The sequence below is a fragment of the Phodopus roborovskii genome, unplaced genomic scaffold, assembly GCF_943737965.1.
Source record: "Phodopus roborovskii unplaced genomic scaffold, PHOROB, whole genome shotgun sequence".
NCBI lineage: Eukaryota > Metazoa > Chordata > Mammalia > Rodentia > Cricetidae > Phodopus > Phodopus roborovskii.
The window spans coordinates 73,281,826-73,309,820 of NW_026126418.1; the positions used below are offsets into that span (position 1 = coordinate 73,281,826).

General features: G+C 51.7%; 1 protein-coding gene across 1 annotated transcript in view; it reads right to left on the reverse strand.

Annotated features, from left to right (window-relative positions):
- The window catches only part of Dnm1 (dynamin 1), a 40,807-nt gene extending 18,966 nt beyond the window's left edge, over positions 1 to 21,841 (reverse strand). Inside the window, exons 1-10 of the mRNA XM_051185177.1 lie at positions 21,551 to 21,841; positions 10,248 to 10,321; positions 9,622 to 9,771; positions 9,142 to 9,345; positions 7,421 to 7,519; positions 7,183 to 7,343; positions 6,173 to 6,315; positions 5,926 to 6,061; positions 5,766 to 5,833; positions 3,148 to 3,286 (exon numbers count right to left, since the gene is read on the reverse strand). Coding sequence (XP_051041134.1) covers positions 3,148 to 3,286; positions 5,766 to 5,833; positions 5,926 to 6,061; positions 6,173 to 6,315; positions 7,183 to 7,343; positions 7,421 to 7,519; positions 9,142 to 9,345; positions 9,622 to 9,771; positions 10,248 to 10,321; positions 21,551 to 21,711 — 1,335 coding nt within the window. The 5' untranslated portion in view covers positions 21,712 to 21,841. The remainder of the gene's footprint in view (positions 1 to 3,147; positions 3,287 to 5,765; positions 5,834 to 5,925; positions 6,062 to 6,172; positions 6,316 to 7,182; positions 7,344 to 7,420; positions 7,520 to 9,141; positions 9,346 to 9,621; positions 9,772 to 10,247; positions 10,322 to 21,550) is intronic.
- Between the last annotated feature and the right edge of the window lie 6,154 nt (positions 21,842 to 27,995).

A 27,995-nucleotide genomic window follows, 5' to 3' on the forward strand; every position in this document is an offset into this window, starting at 1 on the left:
GTGGGCTTCCCTTCTTATCCTATGCCTAACATTAAACTCCCAGCTGTGTCCAGAGATGAAAAAAAAAAAAATCTAACCCCAGCCGGGCTAGGAGAAACACCAAACTTCTGTCAGGGGTTGCTTAGAAAACACAGGCATTAAAACAAAAAACCCACAAAGCTGGGTGGCGGTGGTGGTGCACGCCTTTAATTCCAGCACCTGAGAGGCAGAGGCATGTGGATCTCCGTGAATTCGAAGCCAGCCTGACAACACACACAGAAACTGTCTCAAAACAAACAAACAAACAAACAAACAACAAAAATAAAGAAGAAAGAAAGGAAAGGAAAGGAAAGGGAGGGGAGGGGAGGGAAGGGAAGGGAGGGAAGGGAAAGGGAGGGGAGGGGACAGAAGGGAAGGGAGGGGAGGGGAGGGACTGCTGAAGTTAAATGGCAAAAGTATGGCTCTCCCCTAAGCTCAATGCTCTCTTCGAAGCAAGCTCCCTGATCACAGGAACTGGCTCAATAACCACAAAAGTCTTAATGTGAACTAGAAACCGTTCCACGTCCCGTTCTCTCTTTCAAAACAGTGGTTAGCCTTGGGTAAATATGACCGGAGTTTTAGTGTTCAATGCTTTCTAATTTCCCCTCAAAATGCTACATACATGCTTTTCTGCAACGTTTCCACACTCCCTTCACACCAGGGGGACATGTGGACAGAAGCACACAGCCTGCCTTGCCTCTTTTCTTCTGAGACAAGGTCTCGTGCCGCCCAGGCTGGCTTCTTCCTATGAAGCAGAGGATGACCTTGACCTCATGATCCTCCTGCCTCTACTCCAGAGTGCTGGGATTGCAGGCATGGACAGCCACACCCACCCGCCCTTTCAACTCTTGCTGTTTTCCACTGTAACTGTGTAACTTTACGATTGATTGCCTCTGGATGGGCATATGGATTGCTTTCAAAGTTTTATCATTTACAATTACCACTCCCCTTAGGGATGCAGCTCAGCAAAGCATCCTACAGCTTTGGAGCATTTGTATCTAGCTATCTGTCTTCTAGCAATCTAATCCTAAGGAGACCATCCAAGAGAAAGAAGCATACGGCGATCACTGCCAGGCTATTTCTTTGTACACATGCCCCTGTACCTGTGCATGTTCTTGTGACAGCAGAGGTCAAGGCTGGGTGCCTATACTGGAAACGGAATCTCTAACTAAACCTGGAGCTACAATTTGGCTTGTGGGCTGGGAGGCTCGGGTATCTGCCAGTCTCCTTTCCAGCCCCAGAACCACAGGCCTATTGCTGCATATGACTTTCCACGTGGGCCCTGGGGATCTGAACCCAGGCCTTCCTGCATGTATGGCAAACACTTTACCAACTGAACCAACTCCACAACCCCTGTTTCTTTATTATATTTAAAAATAGAGATTAAATGTTCAACAATGGGAAAATGGTTAGGCAAATTCATTTAATGGCCGCCTGTGTCACCATTAAAAATGTTTTTATAGAGCCAGGAGGTAGGCCTGGTCTACAGAGTGAGTTCCAGGACAGCCAGGGATACACAAAGAAATCCTGTCTCAGAAAAAAAAAAAAAAATGTTTATATAGGCTATGTAACAATTCCACCCAGAGTGTGTAATGAGAAAAGCAATCTATGGGTCCAGTATCAGCACGTTTAAAGTAAACAAGCCAAATATGCTTCAGAAAGAGGAGTTTTTGAAATTGGTTATCTAACTATTGATAATGTGTGTATGGCACACATGCGCAGTGAGTACTCTGCCCACTGAGCCCTCTGGCCAGCCTATTCATATGGGAGTTTTTAAGGTGGATGTGGATAAATATGGACTTTTAAAGGTGGATATGGTGACTCGTGCCTTTATTCCTAGAGCTCAGGAGGCTGAGACAGGAGGATTGCCATGGAGTCTAGGTCAGCCAGGACCAGAGAGTGAGGCTACATCTCACAGAGAGGGGAGAGGGCAAAATGGGGGAAAGGGAAGGACAGAAAGGAGGGGAGGAGAGAAGAGAACAAAACAACAACAACCCCCCCAAAAAACAATAAGTGCTATCAGTAGGATTGCGGGTACACAGAGCTGCAACCTTTCCGCCATGGATTGAGCCCGAGAGACATGGCCTGGACACACAGCGACTCCACAGCACAGGGCCCAGAGAAAAGAATTGGGTAATGCTTACTAGAAACCCGTAGTTAAGGCAGATGTGTGTTCCACACATACTCTTCAGTTCAAGGAACCTTTCAGATCCACAAAAGGTTCAACTCACTCTTGAGCCTGGTTCAGCTCACTGCTGGGGGCAGGGACAGCATGGGAATTCTGGTAAAGCTCCCACCGCCAATGGGAGCTGAAAGCAAGCACTATTTTGGACAACCTGCCTAAATACCTCCAAGATAGTCAAAAGTGGACAGATAAGAAAAGGGCATTGAAGCCGGGCATTGGTGGCTCACGCCTCCAATCCCAGCACTTGGGAGGCAGAGACAGGTGGATCTCTGTGAGTCTGAGGCCAGCCTGGTCTACAGAATGAGTTCCAGGATAGACTCCTGGAACTCAAAAACAAACAAACAAACAAAAAGGCATTGAAAAGGTTACAGACAACTCAAAAGAGGCTCCTGTGTCTGACTCATACGGACTGCTGTCACTGAGCACGCTTTAGGGCAGATTGGCTTTCGAGGTCCTGGAATGGCTCTTCTATCCCCAGAGGCCCTGACCCCTCTGCTTTTCCTGAGACCAATATGGTCATCTGTAAACAAGAATAATGATGCTATCCTCTTCTTGGAGTTGTTGAGAGAACTAAGTCAGACAGTAAGGGCCAGCTCTCAGCCCCCTGAAGCACAGAGTAGCTGTTCAAGAAGCAGCCACCATCACCTGTCATTACTATGGTTGTCACTGTGCAATCATCCTTACCCATGGAAAGGAGAAACGTGGGATGGGGTGCCCTTCTGGCAGGGACAAGGGTCTGATAGGATCCTGAGTGAAAGTGGTTCAGTTATAAAATGGCAGGAAGTCTCAGGCCAGGGATTGCCTGGCCTGAATGTGTGCCTGGGTCCCAGTGGGGAGCCAAGAGGCCATCTCATCTGCTAGGCAGATGGTTATGCCCCTGGGAAGCCATAGCCACCAGGAAGGGGTGACGGCCGGGCCCAGCCCCTCCCAGGCGGCCGCCATACCTTTTCGCTACACTTTCTGATGGTGGACGTGAGTTCACTGACTACCATGTCCACACACTTGATACTGGGCTCTTTAAGCTTCTGCACCTGCTTTTTCACTGTGGCTTCAAAAGCGAGGTCAGGTGTGAAGAGGCCCGTCCTGCACCCGAGTAGGAGGAGGAGGAGAAGCCAGGGAGGGCACAGGGAAAGAGGAAGGGAGTGAAAGCCAAGTGGCCGGGCTCGAGGGTGGGTGAGGATGGCACAGGCATGGGGGAAAGAGAGAGACACCAACAAAGAGAGAGAACAGAAGACAACATGAGCGTGGGACCCAGCCCCACCCCTCCCAGGGCGGCACCTGCCAGGTGCTGCCAAGCACCCCCTCCCTTAGGGCTCTGGGGTTATGGCCAGAGATGTCTGGGACCAAACCCCTGTTCTGAGAGAGCCTTCCCCAGTTCAGATGTGCCGCAGGGATGCCCCCTAGAAATCACACTCAGCAGCACCGGGCCTGCCTCTCTTCTCGGGGACCACTTTTGTCTATGCCCTTGGGTCCTCCTAAGGGCACGACCCAGACTAGGACCAAGCCACACATCCTGTCCAGATCTAGGCTTTTGCGTGCCCCTTTTTGCTTCAGCCTGACTCAAAAGCCCAGCCCCATCACTAGCTCCGCTAGGCTGTGCTGCGTGTTACTGCCCAGGCGATGCTCTCTATGCTTGCACAGTGTATTGCAGACAAGCCTCCTGGAGCTTCCGTGCAGCAGCATGGCCCTCCTTGCCTACCCCTGTTCCTTCTCCCTCCTCAAGGGGCATCCCTCTTGCTCCTAACAGGTGTGTGAGAACTTGGAAAGACAACAGAAAGCGAGGAGGGGTGGTGACTGAGAGAGGCCGAAGCAGCAGTGGGGGGAAGGGGGCCTGCGGTGGAATCGATGAGCACTGGACTTGGAGTCCGCAGCCTCGGCTTCCAGTAACAGCTCTTAGGAGATAGATGCTGGGTAGATTACTCGGTGTCCTGAGCTCAGTTCCCTGCTGTGGGGAATGAACTCCACCCTGCCTTCCTGGGCAATTCTGTGAGGCTGGCTACCTGTCCCTGAATGTGGAAGGAAGGGATGAAGTGCCTGAGTGACAGTCCCCAAAGAAGAGTGGAAGGATGGAAAGATGAAAGACAACAGGGAAGCACGGCACCTGCCAGTCCTGGGCCCTCTGCACTGTTCTGGCTGCCCAGGTCCCGAAAAGCACCCAAGAAGGTCCTGTCCCTCACATGTCCCCAGGCCGAGGCTTCCCCAAGGCCCTCTAGGGCTCCGGAAGGTCACCCCACTTCCTTGTGCAAGGCGGAGACCAGGGTTCCCTCAAACACCATTGTTTCTAGGCCAAGGGAGATCTCTTAGTGTCCAACTGTTTGATTGTCCAGGCCGGGGATCAGGGTGTGGGTGAGCTCCCTCAGAGGCTTCCCCTGTGCAGGTCCATCGTGACCACTTTGCCTTCCCACCCCTCTGAGGCCTGTGCATGCTACCGAGGAGGCAGTGGAGATGTGGGGAGGAGCGCCTGGCTGAGCAGTGCAAGGAGGGACAAAGGTGAGGCTGATGGGGGCTGACCAAGGGCTGCCTGTTACCTTCTTGGTGCACTGTCTAACCGTGCTGATTAGTTCTGAGATAACCATGTCCACACACTTGAGACACGGTTCTCGAATCTTCTTCACCTGCTTTTTCACAATGGTTTCAAAGGCCATGTCTGGGGTAAACAGCCCCGTTCTGAACGCCCGGAGCAGGAGAAGGGCACAGTGTCACAGGCTGGCACTTGCCAGGAGTGCCAGGCCAGGGTCCCTCTCCAGCCCCTTAGCTGTGCCTGGGGGAGAAGTCTTCCCGCTACCCCCCCTCCAGCCTCAGTGTTCCCATCTAGTGGGGGGGGAGTCCTAAGGAGAGACGTCCATCAATGATCCCTGGCCCAGACAGCTCTGTCTCTTCGGAGGCCCCTTTGCTTCATCTTAAGTGTTTCTGTGAAAGGGTCTATCGCTCCAAACTATTTGGAAATTACTAAACTGAGGCCTCCTTAAGAGCCTGTGTTGGCCAGATTTCATGCCCAGACACAGCACGGAGCAGGCAGGAGCGCAGGGTGCTTCTGTCTTGTTCACAGAGGTGCCACGTGGGCACGGGGCCATGCAGGATCTGCATCCCTGAGGGGTGTCTAAGGGTCTATCTTAGGAGGGATGTGGGTAGAATGGGTGAGGTTGGGCTATGGGAGACTGGGAACATCGAGCACACTGGAAACCACCTCACAAAAGGATTTAGAACAATATCTGGGTGCTATGCCCCAGGCCCTACCCAGTGATCCTACCCTTTCTTCAGCTACCTAGGTGATACTAGGCAGAGTTGTCACACTCCATAGAGTGCTTCCCTGGCCACTGTGCCCTGTGCTTCCAGGCCATACTCCCAGGGACAGCCAAGGAGGCCAGGGGGTTGTAGGCTGTGGGTATCCCAGGCTTCCCGGCCACCTCCCTTAGCTGGCGCCTGTTGAGCTGGGAGCCAGAAGGTTGGAGCTAAAGGATTGAAGGTCAGGACCCTCAGGTCCCTCGTGAAGGAGTCTCCTTCAAGCCCGGTGCCCCTTGCCTAACCGGGTGCAGACCCCACTCTGGTTCCCAGTACATGCCTGATGCCATGAATGTTCTTGATGGCATAGCTGATCTCCCTTCGGAGTTCCTTCTCATCAAACTCCATCTGTGGTGGACAGACAGAAGACTGGTCAGGGCCAGCCCTGCCACAGGAGGTAGATAGGGCCCACCCTCCTGCCTGGGACCGCAGTGCCCTACCTTAACCAGCTCAAAGGGAAAGCGTTCATGGAAGATCCGGTTAATGCGTGCTCCACCTGACAGTTCATAAGTGTCGATCTGGTCTCCAGAACCTTCAATGCGCTTCTCGAAGTCCACTGCAAACTGCTGGACCATCCTGTGTGGGAGAGGGGCGTGGCCTGAGGAGGCGAAGGAGGGAGCCCTGGGCCCTGGAGTGTGGGAGGGGCTGGAGCAGTCCAGCCCTGGACACTGGGGCCAGAAGCCTTACTGCAGCAAGGCCTTGGTCTTTCGAGCCGGGTCATCCGGTCGGAAGTTCTTGTACTCTTCCACCTCCTTCTCAATGGACAGCAGCTGGCTCTGCAGTTTGTTTCGAAGCCCCGGCAGTGTGTCCCGGATGTGATTGGTCAGTTGCTGGGTGTGGTGGGTAAGGAAAAGGTTAAAGCCAAGCTCACAGCCCTAGATGCCCACAGGGCCTAGCAACAGTAGTGGTTCCCAAACTTCCTGGTGCCCTGACCCTCTAATACAGGTTCTCCCGTGATGACCCCCAATCGTAACATTATTTTCGTTGCTACTTCATAACTGTATTTTTTAAATGCTATTTACTCATATTCTATGTACACCTACATGCCAGAAGAGGGCATCAGATCCTATTATAGACGGTCATGAGGGGTGCTGGGAATTGAACTCAGGACCTCTGAAAGGGCAGTCAGTGCTCTTAACCTCTGAGCCATCTCTCCAGACCCTGGGTCAGCCTCTTTGGAGTATGCCAAAAGGGCCAAGACGTCCAGCTGAATACATTTCGGTCCCCACTAGTCAGTGCCACTATCCACACAATCTTGGTCTTCTATACACGCTTGGAGTCCCAGGGCTCCCCTTCTAGGCCCCAGACAGGAAAAGTCAGCAGAATTCTTGTCACTAACTTCCTGTGGGACTGAGACAAGTGGCTTCCTTTCTCTGGGTCTCAGTTTGTCTTGCATCAGTGGATGCTAGTCAGCATTGGTCACCCTTAATAAGACGCACTGGGACAACAGGCTGGAGAGATGGCTCAGCAGCCAAGTGCATCCACATGACAGCTCACAGCCATCTGTAACTCCAGTTCCAGGGGATCTGATGCTCTCTTCTAACTTCCCCAACCTCCAGACACACACTTGGCACACAAACAAAACACCCACACATATAAAATAAAATACAACTTACACACACACACACACACACACACAGGAAAATTTGCACTTGAGATTGTTCTCATCTCCCTGGGCCCTGGCCAGGCTTCCCTACCTGATTCAGGACCTTTTGCAGGTAGGGTGTGCCCATGCGGTCGGCCAAGTGGCGGTAAGATGGGTGAGAGAGGAAGAATTTGCGTTCAGCAGCCAAGGCAGCTGTGATGTCCTTCTTGCCATCTATGTCCTTCTGGCTGCGGTTCACCACGCCAATGTAGCCTGTGGGACAGGCCAAGGTCAGAGGCAGGCAGCTCCCGGGAGGTGGATGAGGGAAGGGCTGAGCAGTGTCTGCCTACCTCTACGCAGAGGGAGCAGCTTATTTTCCAGCACATCCCGAGCATCTGTGCCCTCATCCATCAGGTCCAACTTGGTGATGACCCCAATGGTGCGTTGACCTGGGAAGTGACCATAGGAGGACTGTCACTCCTGCCCCAGCCCCCACTAGGAAGACTTCATGCCTTCCCAAACTGTCTCACCCTCTGTCTGCTCTCTTGCCCATTTAGCCCCCCTTTCATGATCCAAAGTGGCCAAAATGATTTTTTTTTTTGTTGATGCAGTTTCTCTTTTTTACTTATTTATTTTTATGTGTATGTGAGTTTTACCTACATATATGTTTGTGTACCATGTGTGTGCCTGGTGCCTGCAGAGGCCAGAAGAGGTGTCATAGCCTTTGGAATTGGAATTACAGATGGTTGTGAGCTGCCATGTGGGTGCTGGAAACTGAACTGGGGACCTCAGGAAAAGCAGACAGTGCTCTTAACCACTGAGCCATCTCTGCAGCCCCGTGATGATGCCATTTCTTTGAGAGAGGATCTGGCTATGAAACTCAAGCTGGCTTCAAACTTGATATATGAGGAGGAGCCCAGTTCAGTTCCCAGCACACACAAGGCAGTTCACAACTTTCCATAACAGTTTCAGGAGAGCTAATGCCCTCTTCTGGCCTCTGTGGGTACTGCATGCAGGTGATGCACAGACATCATGCCAGCAAAACATGCATACTAATAAAATAATTTTAAAATTTAATGTAGCCAGCAGTGGTGGCACAAGCCTTTAATCTCAGCACTCCATTCAAGTGGTAAGGGCAGGCAGATCTCTGTGAGTTCAAAACCAGCCTGGTCTATAGAGCTAGTTCTAGGACAGGACAACCAACACTACACAAAGAAACCCTGTCTTGAAAAACAAATAAACAAACAAACAAACAAACTTTTTTTTTTATCTATATAGTTTGGCCCTGCCTGAACTCATAACCATTGACCATTGTGCCTCCACCTCTGGAGAGATGGGAGCCCATTGTGCTCTGCCACACTGAGTGCCAAAGTCATGTTTTAGTTTTTATTTGGTTGTTTTTTTTTTTTTTTTTTTTTTTTTGAGACAGGGTTTCTCTGTATAGCCCTGGTTCTTCTGCAACTTGTCTGTAGACCAGGCTGGCCTTGAACTCAGAGATCGACCTGCCTCTGCCTCCTGAGTGCTGGGATCGAAGGTGTGTGCCACCACTGCCTGTGCAAAATGATGTTTTAACTACCCCATGCTAGGTAAGAACCTTAGCACTGGCCTACATCCCCAACCCTGCAGTTTCTATGGGATGGGGCTTTTAAAATTCACTTGTGTTTATTTACTTGTGTGTGTGTGTGTGTGTGTGTGTGTGTGTGTGTGGGTGGGTGGGTGGGTGGGTGTGCCCATGCCACCACAAACATGTAGAGGTCAGAAGACAATTTGCAGGAGTCAGTTCTCCCCTCCTCCACATGGGCTCCTGTTTTCCCACTGGGCCCTTTTAGCTTTTTGAGACTGGATCTCATGTAACTCAAACTGGTCCTGTAGCTAGTGCTGGCCTCTATTCCTGAGCCTTCTACTTGCTGGGCCTGAGGGGAGACTCCACTGCAGTTGAATTGAGTCTAAAGGTTAAATCTGATCCCGACACTATTCTACTTAGACCCTTCAGATATACTCCTAAACTAAAACCATATTACTGTCGAGCAATCAGCTGGCATTGGACATCAACTTCCAGATAGGAACCTACCCTGGGGGTCCACCTCCTTGGCGATCTTGAGGGCATCGGAGTTGGCCAGGTCCGAGTTGGCAGGGGACACAGCCAGAATAAGGCAGTTCTCCTTAGTGACGAACTGCATAAGCATGTCCCGGATCTGGAACTCGATATCAGGAGGTTGGTCCCCCACTGGGACCTTGGTCATTCCAGGCAGGTCCACTAGAGTCAGGTTCAGCACTGGACAGAGAGGTAAAAAGGGCGGGCCCACGGTGGGGTCGTGTCAGGTGGGCGTAGTTAAACCACAGGGTCGGGCTTGAAAAGTAACTATGGTGAGCAGGGTCAGAAGTGGGAGGGGTTAAGCCGATGAGGCTTGAGGTAAGTGAACTTAGAGGACCCGTTCCCCATCTCCCAGGGCAGGCAACAAGTATGAGAACTGTGGGGCTCAGGAAATTGATCAGGGGGCGTGGCTAGGCAAAGAAGCCAGAGGGAGGGGCCGGGGCCTGGTCTCCTCACCGTGGGGCGAGTAGACTCGCAGGTTGATGGGCACCGGCGAAATGCCCTTGTTGGTGCCGGTAACCCGGTCGGTCTCAGCCTCGATCTCCAGACGCACTTCCTCAAAGTCAGTGAATTTCTTTCCTTTGCAATGCAGGAACTCGGCATATTCTGCTCCAGAAACCGGCCAGGGAAGGAGAGGAGAAATCAGACTTGGGAAGGCCACCTGGGTGGCATCATTCTTCCTTAATCTACCCTTTACTTCCAAATACAGCGATCCTTGCCTCCATCTTACAGGGCGTGGTTTTTTTTTTTTTTTTTTTAGATACTTAATTTAATGTACATTGGTGTTTTGTCTGCATTCATGTCTGCATGAGGGTGTTGGATCCCATGGAATTGTAGTTATAAACAGCTGTGAGCTGCCATGTGGGTGCTGGGAATTGAACCTGGGTCCTCTGGAAGAGCAGCCAGTGCTCTCAATTGCTGAGTCATCTGTCTAGTGCCCCCATTTTACAGTTTTATACTCATTGTCTAGATTGGGATCCCGAGGCCCAAGAAGGGGAGGATTATCTTATCTAAAGTCAGTAGCTAGGCTGGACTTCACCTTAGGGAGGGGCCACACCTGACTGATAATGGAGGACACCCACCTGTGGTAGAATTAACCAGTTGCAGAACTAGGGGACGACGGGTGACGATGCCAGATCCTCGGGGCAAGAAGTCTCTGCAATGAGTTGGGGGTTAGAAGAGGGTCAAGGTTTGAGAGCAGCTGCCTTCCCCCAGGAGACTGCCCTGCTATTAGGAGACACAAAGGGCAGGCCCTGTAGCGTCCTGCTGACAGCATTAAGTCACTAAAAGGAGTGGGCTCCCCCAAGCCACTGCTTCAAGTTGCCAAGAGGCTAGACCAGCAACTCCCCAGATGCCCCTCAAATATACCATGTTGGATCTGAGCCAATGGGAAGTCTCAGCCACAGGGAAGAACTGAACCTGGACCCAGAGTAGCCCAGGTGACCAGTAACCAGCCGGTCTCAGCAAAACCAGCTCAGAGCCACCCTCTCCTCCCTACCCCTCTGGAGAAGGCAGTGGCTCAGTTCCTCTTCTCCAGGCCCCAACTGGCTAGAGTCGAAGACAAGGCAGATGTAGACTGGAGGAGGCAAGGAACAGAACTCGGGCTTCTTTGGTGCCTGTTGCACGCCAGCTGCTTTGTGGGCAGAAGCTCATGAGCTCTAGAAAATGGCCCTGGGAGGAGGATGCAGTTACTGTCCCCACTTTACGAATTGGGTAACGGCCTCAGAGATGTTCTGGTGTCATGATACAGCAGAGGAGACCCTGGGCTCAATTCTGTGGACGCTCTCCATCTCCAGACCCCATGGACTCAGCCCCCTTTGAAAGACCACACAGAAGAGCCCCAAATTGTCATCCGTGTCCTGAGACCTGACCATCTACGCCCAACATCTGCTCCTGTTGATGCCAACTTCAGCTGTCCTTCTGGCTGACTCTGTCGGTCAGCCATTTTCGATTTCCCCACCCATGACTCTTCCACAGGCTGGCTGGAGGGTGGAGTTCTCTCCAGGAACCAGGCCATCAGAAGTAGCAGTCATGGGATCCCTGGAACCCAGGAAATGGGAAGCAAATCAAAACCTGGGGGGCCTTTCTCATCCAGCCAGTCATCCCACGGAAGAGACCCAGCCCAGTGCCGACCCAGGCTCACAGGCAAAGGGTCAGGGGGAACAAATAGGCCCAGGGGCTTCATGTCCAAGCCCCCTCTTGGGGCCCTCTCCTGTACCACCTCTAGAAAAGGAGAGGCTGCCCAGGTCAGTGGCCTGGGGAAGGAGGGGGAAACTTGGCATGCATTAATCCTTTCTAGGTAGCAGGCAAACGTGCTTCCTTCCCACCATGTAATCTGCAGAAAGACAGGGCTGGTACCTCCTGCCCACCACTGTATACTGTGCCCAGCCCAGGGCTCATACTCATGAGGTGCTCAATGCATTCTGAGAGAATCCCTAAGTCATCAAAGAGACTCTCAAAGAGATTCTCATTTTATAGATGAAGCAACTGAGGCTCAGAGAGGGGAAGTGACTCACTCAAGGTTACAGAGCAGAACTGTGTTTCACATGAGCTTTGTTTTAGTCATTTGGGTTTTATTGTTGTCCCTTTTTGTCAGTGCTGGACTTCCAAACCAGATCCTCAGACATGCTAGGCCAGAACTCCATTACTGAGCTATACACTTCAGTCCAGGTCTCAAACTCAAACCCAAGTGTATGTTGAACCCCAGAGGCTAGAAACATCCCCATCCCACTGTGCCGCCCCCTAAGCCCAAGGAGCCAGACTTAGCTCTTTATATAATTGAATTGACTGATCTGTACCAGGCTCTGTGCTGGGCCGTGGGGACGAGAGATGAGTCACCCAGCTCCCCACCCGAAGTGCTCACAGTGCGGTGGAGACGACAAGTAAACAGATCATACATCGTGCCTCTTGTAGGACAGAGCTGGCCAGGCAGGCCAGGGAGGGAGAGAGTCCTGGGCCTAGGGGACTTCCTGCCTCATCGCTCCAGTCTTCACTCAGTGACTCCTTGGGGGAGGTCACCCATCTGTTTGGAGGTCCCCAGGATTGTGGAGGTAGCACACTTGTTTTGGCAGGCTTTGGTGGGTGTAGGGGCCTCCAGTCCACCCTCTTCCTCACCAGCTGCTTGCCAAACAAAACCATGGCAACAGCAGTTGCTGTGGAAACTGCAGGAGGGGCTGGAAGGATGGGACTCCCCATAGAGAGCCCTCCCCATGCAGAGATGTGGGCCTTCCCTGTAGTTATTCCTTGAGAGGCCTCCCTGTGAGCATATGTGCCCACCTAGCCGTGTATGCCTGAGGGTGGAGGGCTCTGGAGAGCCACAAAGAGTGTGGGAATCCATGGGCTATCTGAGGAGGTTGATGGCAACATAGGGTCTGACCCAACTTACTGACACCTCAGAGCTGAAGCGTATAAGCAACAGAAGTCAAGACCAAGTTCTCACAGAGCCAGGCTCTCTGTGTGAGGCCCACTCAGCCCATGTCAGAATCCATGGGGCCACTTATTAAATGAGCTGATTCCAGGCAATGGTGGAGCATGCCTTTAAACCCAGCAAGTGGGAGAGGCAGAGGCAGGGGTATCTCTGATTTTGAGGCAGCCTGGTCTACACAGAGAAACCCTGTCTCATCTCATATATATATATATATATATGTACACGTACACACACACACACACACACACACACACACACACTCACACATTATATTGCTGGTTCCTCAGTATGCTGGGTTCAAATCTCCAAGGATAGGCCACTAATCGACAAGCCCCTGTGTGACCGTCATGTTTTCTTTCACTATGGCCTGCTATCTGAGTGGTTAAGAGACAGTGCCAGGTAGAGCCCTGGGTTCAGATCCCACTCCTGGTGCCCTTGGATTCACTCCTCCACTTGCAGTCTGTACATGCTAATCTGTGAAGGGTCGGCACACGCCGTTAAAGGGTTTGTGGGGCCTCTCCGCAGAAAAACTGAATCCATGCCCAAGACGTGGAGACCACAGGGTTTACCAAGAAGGGCCCCTCATTTTTAGCCTCCTCTAGGAGGACTCCCAAATCCTAGCAAGAGTTCTGAAACTCCACAGAAACCTCCGCTTCACCTCCTCTGGCTACTGAATCCTAACCGTGACGCCAGTCCAAAGATGCAAAGGATGGAGAGTGGCAGAACGAGACAGGACCTGGGTGCCTCACACTTTGGACACAGAGGACAGGACCAGTAAGTAGATGCTCACATGCAGACACAGAACCTGACAAGAGTAGGTGCTCCAGAGACACTAGAAGGCATGGCTCTCTCCTGCTACTGGGCACATTGTCAGCATCTTTGACCCAGCCTCCCATCAGGGCCACCCTTGCACCTTCTGTTTCGGCCTAGGGACAGCAGAGCAGGTGTCTAAGGAAAGTGTACAGGCTCTGCAGCACCAGAGGCCAGTGTTGAGCCCAACATGGGAGGGCAGCTGGTGGCCTGCCAGCTCTCCCACTCATTTTGAGCAGATGGTGGTTTTGCAGGGAGGCCTTGCCTTGCCATCTGCAGAGACACCTTCAAACCTGAAGAACAGAAGGGACAAAACAGACGCCTCTTAAGACCTCCAGCACCACCCACTTCCTAACTAAAATGACACTGTCATCCCTTCCCTGGAGAGTCTAGAAACACCACACCAATGTGCCAAGGTGACTCCCCAACTCCTATTCCAGAACCTGAGGCATGGGGCCAGAGTGCCCTGATTTCCAGACCCTGCTTGGGTGCAAATGATGACAAGAAGTAATATGTCTGGCTTGACAAGTCTTGGGCTCTGATAGCAGACAGGCATGGCACTTCCAGAGCTCCTGCTTTGGAGCTGTGGACCATCCCTCTTGCTGCTGTTTCCTGACTGTGCAATGGATGGCTCTGGGGTTTCTGCAGTTAAGGGATGGACAAGCCACAAGCTCTTAAGGTCCATGAATGATCTGGTGGGGAGAGGGGAAAGGTGGGTTTCCAGCCTAGCCAGACGAGTAAGGATGGCTTGGGAGAGCAAGAGGGGTTCAAGGACAAATGCAGCTCCTGAAAGTGGCAGGTAGGGCTGGTCATGCTCCGAGGTGGCCTCCAAAGCATCCACTTGGAATGATGGACAGAGATTTTGTCAGCCAAGAAACACATCGGGAGTAGATGAAAATGCCACAGGCAACAAGTCCTTCTCTGTTCCTGGGGCCCCAGGAGACCCAGGAGGCCTGAGGCAGTCCACATGTTGCAGTGTGTAAATATCAAGCTGATGTTTGCACATTTCAGGGAAGTCTAGCCATGGACTCCCTTCAGGTGTTAATGGTCCCCGAGCAGGGACTGGGTGGGACCTGCCTCCATATCCCAGTACCGGGGCTGAGTGGGCAAGGGGCAGGCTCTCCCCACTTACAGCTCACTGAACAGCAGGGGACACCGAAATCACAAAAAGAACGCTGTTGTCCAAGGCCATGGTGCAAGCTGGTGGTGGGGCGGGGCGGGGCGGGGCCTACACAGCAATGTCCTCTCTATCTAGTCCCCCTCCCACTCCTTTCCTTTTTCTTTCCACCCATGCTTCTTCCCTCCCTCCCTCCCTTCTTCCATGTCTTCCCTCTTGTGTTGATTTTATTTTATTTTATTTATTTATTTATTTTTTTTTGGTTCTTTGAAACAGGGTTTCTTTGCATTGTTTTGGAGCCTGTTCTGGAACTCACTATGTAGATCGGGCTGGTCTTGAACTCAGAGATCTGCCTGCCTCTGCCTCCGAGTGCTGGGACTAAAGGCATGTGCCACCATTACCCGGCTCTTGTGTTGATTTTTAACATTAGGAAATTATGTTTTTGTTGTTGTTTTGGTTTTTTAAGACAGGGTTTCTCTTTGTGTAGCTTGGGCTGTCCTGGAATTCACTTTGTTGACCACGCTGGCCTTGAATTCAGAGATCCGCTTAGCTCTGCCTCTGAGTGCTGGGATTGAAGATGTGTGCTACCACCACCCAGTGGAAGTTATATTTTCAAAATGGAAATAGTTCCTTTTGGGGGGCTGGAGAGATGGCTCAGTAGTTAAGAGCACTGGCTGTTCTTCCAGAGGATTTGGGTTCAATTCCTAGCATCCACATGGTAGCTCACAACCATCTGCAACTCCAGTTCTAGGGAATGCGACACTCTCTGGGAGGCAGAGGGAGGTGGATCTCTGTGAATTTGAGGCTGGCCTGGCCTACAGCATGAGTTCCAGGACAGCCAGGGCTGTGCAAAGAGTCCCTGTCTTGTGTAACAGACAGGCTGTTCTGGAACTTGCTCTGTAGAACAGCTGGCCTGGAATTCACAGAGATCCTCCTGCCTCTGCCTCCCAAGTGCTGGGATTAAAGGCATGAGCCACCACTGCCCAGCAAGAGTCTCTGTTGTCCCAGCCCCTGGGTACGGCCACTGCAACCATTGCTAGCACCAGTGGCTGCTGACTGTTGCCCAGACTCTGCTAGAGCCTTGAAAATCTGTAGCATTCTGAGATTTCTTTTTGGGTGATAGGAATATTCTAAAATTAGTTTATGATGATGGCTGCAGAACCCTGTAAATACACTAAAAATCATTGAACTGTGCACTTAAAATGGGTGGGTTTTATGGTGCATAAATCACACAGCAGCGAGGCTGTTTAAGGCTCCGTCATCTGGGCCAGCTGCTCCTATGGTTGGCTAAGGGCATCATGATCAGGGGAAGGAAAGTTGAGGCTCAGAGGGCAGAAGTCACATGACCCTCAACTGGACTCCCACTTTGGCCCCTACAGGCCCTCAGGAACCATCTCCCAAGACGCCTGGCACAGATGCCCCTGGGTTGGTGTTTCCTGCCACAGCATGAGGAGAAAGCTCCAGTTTCACCTCTGGGAGTGTCCCTGCTCAGGGCCTCAGTTTCCTAGTCAGTGACATGGCACCCAGAGCAGCAGCTCTAGGGCTCTTGAGATGATGCCCTGAGAGCCTGGCTGTGAAAGACCTAACTGAGGGGCCCATGGGGCGCTCAAACGCTGGCCCTCAGCTGGTTGTGTGCTCTGCAGAAGTGCTGGGGGCTCAGGCAGGTGAGAACTACTCACCTACGATTTCCCTCCCCACTCTAGCTACTGGCCTCCTCGGCTGCTAAGACCAGGTGCTGGGAGCCCAGGGGAGAAAAGAATAGCAAGGCTCTAAATAGCTGCTGTAGCTGCTGTCTGCCAGGCCAGTCCACCTCCTTCCCACACATGGAACAGGGCCAGCACAAGGTGCTAGGGCATCAGGGAAGGCATCCAGAGGAGGGGCTGGATGAAGAGACTCAGGTCGGAACCAGTGAGGGAGATGGGGAGGACAGGAGAACAGAGAAGACAAACCATGTTAGAGACACTTCAACCTACTTCCTCCATGAACTGCCATGCTAGTCAGGACCGGTGTGGACTGGCTGATGGTGATCAGGCCACCAGGGTTCAGCTGGGGATCTGGGGCTCAGTTTTGAGGGGACAGGTTCCAAAGAAGGCTTCGGCTGGAGGCAATTAGGAAGGGAGCAGTATAGAGTTCCCTGCTGGCAGACCAAGAACGGACTCGGGGTAGTAAGGGGTCACGGCTCTGGCGGCTGGCTTTGTGGGGCTTGGAAATCAAACTCTGGATGTGTTGGCTGGAGAGGTTGGTTCTGGGGCCTCTGTCCAGGCTACCGGGCATCTAACACTTAGGATTCTGCCCTAAGCACCGTCCAAGCCTAACTGCATTTCCTTGTAGGAATTCCGAGTCTCTAGAATGATCTTCTATAAAGCTTCCTCGGCCCTCAGACTTCTATCTCAGAAGGGGTAAGAATCACAGAGACCCAGAGGGACAAGGGTGGAGATAGGACTGTACAAATAGGTGGGGTGTGGAGTGTGGACAGGCACATGGAGATGTCTGGCCGAGAAGCAGGAGACCTGTTGGTTCCTCTCCTGGCTTTGATTCAATTGCTGTGTGACTTCAGGCCAGACCCCCACTTTCTCTGAACCATTCTGAAAGCCTGAGATGATACTTTCCCTGCCACTGGTTATCGATTTCACAACTGATTTAAAATAAGCAGCTCTGTCCTCCAGTGTGGTAAACAGTGTGGTAAACAGGGTCCCCAACCCTGAACGACATCATGCCTATGGATAAAGGTCTCCACGGTCCTGGGGAAACGGTCCTCATTTTAGGAGTTGTCAAGAGAGAAGTCTTTTCTGGAGCCACAGATAATATGAGAGTTATGTAGTTTACATGTGACAGTGGAGGGGGGTGCTTTGTGGTGCAAGGTGGGATGGGAAGGGTCAGGGTAGCCTGAGAGAGGGGCCACCTGCCTCCACGCAGGGTAGGTTTGCCAAGGGCAGAACGTACTGCCTCCAGCGGCTTGGCCCTGATTTATAATAGCAATCCTAGACACATGGCACGTGGGCCTGTGGTTCTGTGACCGCCCACGCCTGACAACACTGTGCCTACACCGGCTTCCCACACCAATGTCCTACCTGAATACTCACTACCCCACGAGCCAGGGTTCCCACCCTCTGACCCCAACCAAGCCCGGGAAACTCTACTCTTCTGGCGCCAGGATCAAATGCCGTCTGCCAGGGTTATCTTTCATCCCTAACTCCTCTGGCCACCTGGATGGCAAGGGTGGGGGAAGGTGTCCCTCGACTGAGACCAGCTCCAGCTGTGAGCTCACAGGCAGGGAGTGCTCTGTGTGTGTCAGGGGTGTGCTCTGAAGAGACCATGGGGGTGGGCTTGGTGACTGTCCCACACCTAGAATGGCTCGTTCTTCCTCCAGCTTCTCAGTCTATTTAGTGTTACTCAGGCCAGCCTTAATGTCACTTCCTAAGAACAAGGCCACCCCAGGCTAGGGACCCCAGGGACCCCTTGTCTCGGATGGCTATTACATCCCCTCACTTTCTTCAACTTCAGCCTCCAACTGCGAGAAGAGAAATGAGCCCACAGTGATCGGGGTAGAATACAACCTGAACACTGAGGGGTGGCCAGTCTCCTGTGGGGAAGAGGAACCCAGTGCAGAGAAGGGCAATGGAGGCCAACGCTGTGGAGTATGGAGAGTCACCTACATCTCCTCCTTGCTGACTGCTGGGTTTAAATCCCATATCTACAGTGACAGCTTCCAAATTTATATTTCTCATGTGCCCTCCCCCCAGTTCCCCAACACCTCTGGCTTAATACACTCAAGACTGAATCCTCCTCGCTGCCTAGAACCTATCCACCACCACCCCACTGCCCCCGGAGGCTGGTGCTCTCAGACTCTCGTGATCATCAATTCTGACCCCAAAGTCACCCTTTATTCCCTCTCAGACCCTCCCGTTCCCACTCTTATCTATCAACTGGTGGGACCTGCCCCAGACAGATCTGCCCCCACATTCTTTGGTATCTCTATAGGTGCCTCCTTAGTCCTCCCTCTTGCCTCCTCCCTGACACACATTTGTCAGAACCATCTAAGTCACCCCACTACTTACAAGCCTCCAAGGATGAGGAAAATAAACCCAACCTCCTGACAGTGGCCTAAGGCCTCACAGATGCAGGCCCTGCCTATGCCTCTCGAATCCTTTCTGCCTGGGCAAATGCCAGCCATGGTGGTGCCTATTTGTGTTTCAACCTGATTCTTTCCTGCCCCGGGCCCTTTGCATTTGCTGTTCCCTGGCCAGGGATCTTCCCCAGCTTCTCCCACAGCTTGGCCCTGCTTGGTTCTCCTAGGTGTGCTCTTCCTTTAAGGCCTTCTGAGCTCTCCATGTGGAATTCAGCTCTGCTCCCTCCAGGACACTGGCCACATCCTTCAGTTGTCTCAGTTTCTCTTCTGGAATACACAGCTTCGACCTCACCAAAGACTATCTAGTGTGAGCCCGGGGGGCCTCCAAGGACTGCTAGATGACTGGATGAACTGGTCTCAGTTCCTCCCATCTGGGGAAGGGAAGTGAAAGAAAGAACATAGACTCAGACAAATCCTAGCAGTGTCCTGGACAGCTGCTGGGTCACCTCCATTGCAGAGCCCACACCGGTCCTCCTAGGTGCCTGGGAGCCTAGCTGGCCTGGATTAGCTTGTTTCCTCCAGGGAGTTTTCCGCTTCCTCTCCATGGGGGTTGGTGCTCTGGAAGCCCCAGGAGAAAGGGCTCTTGTTTCCATGCTCACGGGTCTGGGGACCCAGAGCTAGGTGGAGAGGTCAGGAACCCAAGAAGGCTGGCTGGAGCCCAGCCCCACCCCTAGTCTCAATTTTGCCACTCATGTCCCAGCCCTGTCCTCTTTATTAGCTTCTCCCTTGCTCCTCCAGTCTGGGAGCAGCTCTCCTCTACATCTGGACACTCCTTTACATCTTCTTCCCGGAGCCGTGGCCAAGGGCACTGAGGTACAAAGGGCAGAGTCTAGGCCTCATTCTGCCATTTGACAGGTAAACAGCTGGGTACCTGCCATGGTCTGGGCCATCCTGGTGCACTCCCAGAGGGCAGGAGCATCGTGGATAGGTCCCCAGGCTAACTGACTCTCAGAGTGCCTCTTCCATGGCTTTAGTGAATGGCTTTCATACCCTTTTAGGAGGTCAAGGTAAGTTTCCAGGGTCTCCATCCTACAGACAGGGAAACCAGGTATCTACATTCCAGTGGGTCCCCAGGACCAATGTAAGGTCAAGATAGAGTCTGACAGGAATTACTCTTCTAGAATATGTGACCTTGAGTAGAGAAAGCATCTAAGTTGAGCTGGCCTGCTACAGGGGCCCGCTTATAGGCATAAGGTATCTGATTCACTGGGCTACAGCAAGGCATAGGAAGAGCTCTGTGAGTTTCCCTGTCTATACCCCCTGACCAGAGCCCAGTGTGGCTCACAGCAGTCCAGACAGCTCAGCAGGTGAGGTGGGACTATGGTTTATATACAGTGAAATGCTGCACATCCTTGCATTCCACTGTCCCCAAGGACTCCATAGTCTCTCACACTTAACAGCCCTGACTGCTGGGCCCTGGGGAAGGGGCTCATCTGTATGGTTTCTTGCCTGTGTCTGCAGCTCTGGGGTCACATGATCCAGAGACAGCTGCTTGTCTCTGCTGACAAGACAGCCACTTCCACCGTGCCATGCCGAATACATGGTTCTACTCAGGGCCCCTCCCTGCCTTCCGTGGGTTTGCAGTGAGGCTTCTGGGGACATGTGAGGGGTGGGATCAACCATCCAGTCTGTTCATATCACACAGATGTTTGGCAAAGGCAAGAGTCTTGCCCAAGGTTTTCCAGAGGAACCTGGCTTAGACCCACATGTCACCCCACAGAATTCCTTTTCCCCTGGAAGGAGAGGCCCCTGCTTCCCTCTCCCTCATGCCAATCATCTCCTTAGCCATGAAGGTCATTGCAAGAAAGCAAGATTTTCTAGAAAGATGAGAGAGGGAGCCATGCAGGTGAGGGGTGAAAGCGAAGGCTCCTGTCCCCTCCCTCTGTCCGCCAGCCCCCTCCCCATCCTGTTCTTGAACTCATAGAATGGTCTACTCTTTCTAAGAACAGGAAATGCCATCTCTGTCTTCCCTTGCTCAAAGGGAGCCTGGGGGGTCACGGCCCCTCTTGTCCCCCCTAAGTTAAAGACCCTTTCTCTCTAAGGCTGCCCCCCCCTCCTCTGCCACCTGGCTTTCCCAGAGCCTTGTGGGATCAGGGGCCAGAGGAGGATTAGGTTCTGCAATGGCTCACCACCCTCCACCTCCCCTCCATCCTGCCTCCCGGACTTAGTCATCTCTGCCCTCTGCCGCCTTCTCTCTCCATCACAACCTTTCTACCAGGCCAAGGGAGGAGGACACTGACAGGCGGCCCCCACCCAGGGGGCGGCGAAGCCAGGGGCCGGCTGTTCCGCAAAGGCTTACAAGCCGCTTCTCCTCCCTCCCCCTTCCCTTCTTCGCCCCGCAGCCCGCGCCTCCCCCTCCGCGGCTCTGCGCACCGATGGCGGCGGGAGCCGCAGAGGTGTGTGTGTGTGTGTGTGTGTGTGTGTGTGTGTGTGTGTGTGTGCGCGCGCGCGCGCGTGTGCGTGTGCGAAGGGGGAGGTTGTGCCTGGTCTCTGATGCCCACGGGGCTGTGTCCTTTTCTAGGGACTGAAGGGGGGGCTGTCCCCTGTCACGACCAGAAATTCCCACGGGGGCAGAGCCGGCTCCATGGAGCCTAGGGTGGGAAGGGGACACTGCCCTCCGGGTGGTGTCCGCTCCCAGCGAGGCGCTGAGTAATGCGGGCCCCCAGGGTGCGGGAATTGGGAATCAAGGACAGCTCTCTGCTAGGGTCGCCCTGCAGAGGATGGGGTGAAGGGGGCGTGAGTGGGGTACTCCACCGATGTCCGTGGTCTGACGAGGTCGCTGCGGACCCCTGGGATCGGGTGGGGGGCGGGGGCGCTCGATCCTCAGGAGCAGCGGCCAGACTGTCGGAGCCCGGGGCGGGGACCCTGGGCACGAGAGCGCGGGAGTCCGCGTCGCTCCTACCTGCCCACGAAATTCTCCAGCACTGAGCTCTTGCCGGCGCTCTGGCCGCCCACCACGGCTATCTGCGGCAGGTCGAGGTCCGCGTTCTGGCCGATGGCGGAGAAGGCGTCCTGTAGCCGATTGACCAGAGGGATGAGGTCTTCCATGCCGCGGTTGCCCATGGCTGCGGCGGGCCCGGCGGGCTGCGATCCCTGCCGCCGCTCCTGCTCCGGCTCCTGGCCCCCGGCTTCGCGGCTGCAGCCGAATATCCCGACTGCGTGCGCCGCGGGTCCCCCGCCCCACGGGGATCCGAGCGGAGCGCTTCTCAATACTACCGCTAGATGGCGCACGAGGTCTCGCCGGCTGGTCACCATACGTAGGCGCTTCGCGGAGCGCCATGGGTGTTGTAGTTTTCTCCTTCTGCGGCTTTCGGGGAGATTATTTATCTGTGTCTCTGGGGGTACGGATGCTGCCTCAAAGATGTTATTTCTGGCGACGAGAGGGGTGCTAACTCTAGAAGTGGATTGTTATATGGTGGTCATGATTACTTCATTTCAACATTCATTTCCAGCACAGCCTTAGAGGGGGAAGATCTGGCACCCTCAAAGTTGTAGTCAGCTGACCAAAATCAGCCCTGGTCCACTTAACCCTGGATGCTTTCTATTCTAGATTCTGGCACTAATTAATAATCTCCAACATATTCCTTTCTATCTTTGGGTATGATAAGCCAGGCCCCATCCTAAACTCACAGATACAACACTAAGCAGAACACCACAGCTGGGGGTCTCTACGATCAGACCTTACAGGTGGTGGGACAGACAAGACACACATAGGCAGAGGCCAGAATGGGAAAAATAGAAATCATCTGTACTAGAAAAAATGGAAGAAACCAGCAGGGAATGTAAAGCCACGTTAGCCGGGAGGAGTCAAAGGTATCCTGAAGTAGTGACCTTTGAAAAGGGATCTAAATGATAAGAAAGGGCCAGCCACAAGCAGATAAGGGAAAAGCACCTGGGGTGGAAGGAAGCTCTTTCAGGGAGAGGTGAAAGTTCTTGTCTTAAACTCTAAGGCTCTAAGAGGGTGGTAGCCAGGCCCAATGCATGAGGAGAGTGGTAATCTCCGAGATTCAAACAAGGACTCCTTCCAATTGTGCTTGCCTGTCTTTTTCGCACAGAGAGGCCATGAGGCACCATGCCCAGCTACCTCCTTTTGCACCAAGAAGGACCTAATTAGGATTTCCCACAAGGAAGCTAAGAAAGGAATGGTTGGTCAGCAGGTTACTTCCGTGTGCCGAGACTAGGGAAGTGCCCTAGGAATTGGAGACTTAGTTTTTCACCCACTATGTCATGGTTCCTGAGTCACGCACCATGCTACACCCCAAAGAAAAAGCAGTGAGGAGAATGCTCTTTACCTACATGTGGCTTATAGTTGAGTGGAAAAAGGAGGACTAAAGGCAATGCAGCCAATAAACATGACTGTCCAAGTTGCTGAGCGGGGAGTGGGGGTGGGGAAGCTTTTGTGTTGTTAGTGTATACAGGGTGATCAGAGACTGTAATGCCAAGGTGAGGCTGGAACAGAGACTAAAAGCAGGTGGACAATGAGCCAAGTGAGAAGGGGTTTTCATATAGGTGGAGGAACCCCCTGAGCCTTACTTACATATAAGATCTGGATTCTTCCACATTTCTGGATCTCAGTTATCTAATCAGGAGAGCGGGCAAATGACAGAACAGAATGCCTGTGAAGGGCTCCGCCCAGGCCTGTGCTCACATGCCAATCACATCAGAAGTCCAGGGAGCTGAAACTCAAGTCCCAGCATCCTCCATCCCAAGCAGCTGTTCTTAGACAAACTGTTAGGCTCTGAGGATCGGAGAGCAGGGGATGTGAACCAAGATGATTGGCACCATCAATCTAGGCAGGGAGTACAGCATGAAAATGTCTGTCTGGACCATTGCAACTGGGATTTTGTTATTTTTTTCTTAGTCTTTATTTTCTTTTTTTTCAGAGAAAAGTCTGAGTGTAGCCCTCTACTACCACAAAGTATGCAGCCATTGTCCCCCATGTTTGGGAAAATCATGGGAATCAGCACACGATGGATGAGCAGGCTCACCCTGCAAAAACCACTTCCTTGATCATGGCATCTTTCCTGCCACACAATAGTGAAACTTACCATTAAAAAACAGACATTCCAGAAGTATTTGAAAGCCTTGAGCTATCTTTCCACCTATGGCTCAACACTACAGCTCAGGGTTTATTCTGCAGTGTGCCACTTTTATTTTTTTTATTTTTTATTTTTGTTGTTGTTTTTCAAGACAAGATTTTTCTGTGTAGCCTTGGTTGCCCTGGAACTCACTCTGTAGACCAAGCTGGCCTCTCTGCCTCCTGGATGCTGGGATTAAAGGCATGTGCTACCACTGTCCAGCTTCAGCAATTCTTTCATTTTTACAAAATGGGATCATGCTAAATGCCCTGCAATAATTGATCTCTGAGCCACTGGGACCTGGTGGGAAGTTGGTTAGAAATACAGAACCCAGGTCATTTCTGTGTCACAGAACATGCAACAAGGACCAAGTCATCCAGGAAATTGCTGTGCAAACTGAAGGTGGGGTGTGGAGAGGGAGATGCTGTGGATGAAGGAAGATGCACATGGGTGTGAATTCAGAAAGTAAACACCCCCTGACATACACTCTGCTCTCATGCTTTCTGTGTGGCTTTGCAGAGATGGAAAGATGGCTGTTGCAGAGAGGTTCCTAGGCTCAAAGAAGCTGGGCACTCTGAAGAACAGTACATCCATCAAATCAGAGCCCCCAAACACCAAATGTTTTGGCCCTCTGCTTTGAACACTGGGACAGGAGGATGCTATGCTGAGCTCTAGAAGTTTGACCACCATGGAGCCCAGTTATTAATAGAAACATTCCATAAGTGGTTCCTTCCAGCAGTGACTATGCTTGGTGACTCCATTGGCACCATCTCAGACTTTTAGTAGCTTCTGTGATAAGTGAGGGAAATGAGGTGCAGAGATGCTACTGAGAAACCTCCAGGGTCACGAGGCCAAGAAATGAGAGAGTCAAACTGTCAATAGAGGTGGATGTGACTCACAGCTTGTCTGCTCTGGCAACCTATGGTGTGTGTGTGTGTGTGTGTGTGTGTGTGTGTGTGTGTGTGCGCGCGCGCATATGCGCAGAGGTTAGAGGAGAAACTCAAATAGTGTCCTCATCTGCCATCCACCTTGTTTTTGAGAAAGGGTTCCCTCATTGGCCTGGGACTCATCAGCAGGTAAGTGACTGACCAACCTGCCCAAGGTCCTCTCTTCTTTTGCACTGGAGTCACAAGCACACACCTCCATGCCTGGCTTTTTATATGTTGTGGGGTTCCAGATATGGCCTTTATGCTTAGTAGGTAAGCACTTTACCAACTGTACCATTTCCCTAGCTAAATATATGTATTTTGAGTGTACATAAAACCATACACTATCCTCTTGAGATGTGTGCATGCACAGCAGCTGCTTAAAAAAAAAAAGCACTTAAGAGCCAGTGAGATGGCTGCACACAAAGGCACTTTCCATCCATCCTGTCTATCTGAGTTTGATCCCTGGGAGCTACATGGTAGAGGAGAGCTGACTCCCTCAAGTTGTCCTTTGACCTCCATACAAACTCATGGACACACACAAAGTCATGGACACACACATATACACAAATAAATAAAAATGAAAGAATCCAGGACAGGTGATTGGAACAGTGGTCTTCAGATAAAAATTCCTAGCACAAACCTTTGTATTTAGCCATTCAGTCTTCTCTGGGTGTGGCCTTTTGGATCCATCATTCATTATGTTTTTTTCAACACATAGGGATCAGTGTGCAAGTCATGCAAGACACAGGTCCATGAAGAGGTTAGTAAGATGCAAAGATCATCCTGTTGCAGCAGCAGGGATTCACAGAGGAGAACCAGACGTATCCAACAGATCAGGCACATGGAGCAAAACCACTGTGATGCTCTGAATATGTATGGCCCCATAGGCTCACATATTTAGCTGCTTGCTCATTAGGAAGTGGCACTAGGGTAGGCTTTTGGGTCTGAGATGCTCAAGTCAGGTCCAGTATCTCTCTCTTCCTGCTGTCTCCAGTCCCAGGTGTAGAGCTCTTGGCTCCTTCTTCAGAACTTTCTGCTTGTACACCCCTGTGCCTCCCACCATGACAACAATGGACTGCCCTCTGAATCTGTAAACTGGCCCCAATTAAATATTGTATTTTATAAGAGTTGCTGTGGTGATGGTGTCCCTTCACAGCAATAGAAACCCTAAGACAGGCACCCAGGGCAGGGGCACTGTAGAGGAAGCCCCTGAGTCAGGCTGGGGCTTGTATAGTGCCCTATTCTTGAAGGCTGGGAGGCTGGGCACAAAGGCATTCTCAGAGTTTGGGGGAATTTCCGGTCTAAGTATCTGCATTTGTCCCATTCCATCCCATGGAGAGTTACTCCCCAGGAGCCTGGGAGAGGGCCTGACATCATTGCTGATTCTGCCCTGGTGTTCATGTCCATTCTCTACGTACTGTTTTGTGGCCTGATGACTTGGGGAAAGCCACTTCACCTCTGGGAGCTTCAGCTTCTCTAATTGTAAAAGGGAATTGATAATAAAATCCCTGATTTGCAGAATCCTGAAGTGATGAAGCGAATTTGGGTAGAGAACCACTGTAACAACGATTAGCATAGCGGTAAGCAGTACCTCCCACACACTGCACCCTCTAGAGGGACCCTTGAGTCTCAGGAAGGTAGAAGAGACTGGATGCAATGACAAGGTATGTGGGAAGGGGGAGGCTGTCACCAACAAGTCAGTTCTGTCCAGCAGAAATAACCAAATCAAGGGCATGAATCAGAAGGATGCTTGCTCCAGAAGGTGGGGACAGACACCAGGCTGTGTACATTCAGCTCACCCCCCCCCCACTCTGTCCTTAGCTCTCATCATGTGTATTTATAGGAAAGGTACAGGTGGGCAGCAATCACTTGGAAGGTCACGTGATAAATACACGGCCTCATTTGCTCTGCCTCCTGCCCAATGTGGAGCTTCTGCTGTGCGTGGCCAGTTCCCAGGAATTCTGAGCTGGGTTGGCAGGTGGCAGGCCCACCTTGGTGTCTGTGTTGGCGTGCTGTGCTGGATGCCTGGCTGAAATCTCCTCTGTAGGAGGATGGTGTGGATGTCAAGCAAGGAAGAGCTGCCCTATGGACCATCACTCTTGAGACAGAGGGAAGTACTTGAATTCATGTACTGGAGTCATTCATTCATTCACCCATTCATTTAATTGACTTTCACAAGACAAGTGAGCTGAGCAGAGGTGAGTCGGGTCTCAAGGACATGGGGGCAATTCAGCAGCTTCTGTTGCCATCTAGAGGCACATGACATCACTGGGGATAGAAATAATGTAAGCTGAGGAGGTAGCAGGTTACAAAACAAAGATGCCATATGGGGTCAGTGACCATTTAGATAATAGTGACAGGAGCCATTATAAAAACTGCACAAGTGCTGGTGCGGGGGAGCCTGAAAAACTAAAACAATGCAAGGCTTCAGTACCCAGACACTGTCATTGTTATTGCTAGCATCACCATCATCATTATTTTGAGACAGGCTGGGCCTCTGAACTCTAACTGAGAATAACCTTGAACTTCTGATCTTTCTGCCTTCACTTCCTAAGTGCTGGGATTTTATGCAGTTCTGGAATCAGATCCAGGGCTTTGGGGGCATGTTGGACAAGCATTCTACTAGCTGAACTACATCCTCAGTCATCATCATCATCAACAATAAACGAGGTCTTGTTTACGTAGTTCTGTCTGACCTAGGACTTGCTATAGCAGTGGTTCTCAACCTGTGGCTGGAGATCTTTCACAGAGATCTCAGATACCCTTTCTGTCAGATATTTACATTATGAGTCATAACATTAGAAAATACAGTTATGAAGTAGCAAAGAAATAATGTTATGGTTGGGGATCATCACAACATGAAGAGCTGTATTAAAGGGACACAGCATTAGGAAGGTTGAGAACCACTGCTCTATATAGACCAATCTGGCTTTGAATTTACAGCAATCCTTGCCTCTGGTGTGTTAGGATTACAGGCATGAAACTCTGCCTTGGTTGACCTCGTTATTAACCTGAGAAACTCTGGGTAAGCCTGGAGAGATGACTCAGTAGTTAAAAGCACTTGTTCTTGCTAGAGGAACCAGGTTCTATCCCCAGCATCCACATGGACTCCAGTTCCAGAGCATGCAACACCTTCTTATGACTTCTGTGGGCACCAGGCACATATGTGGTGCACACATGTGAGCAAAACATATAAAATAAATAAAAAATTAAAACAGGGTAAAAATAACAAAGATAATTAGCCCCAAAACGTAAATCCAGAGCCCTCCAACCCATGGCCTTAGCTGATCTTCAAGGATTGAGATCACACACATTTAAAAAAAAAAAAAAAAAAGGAAAG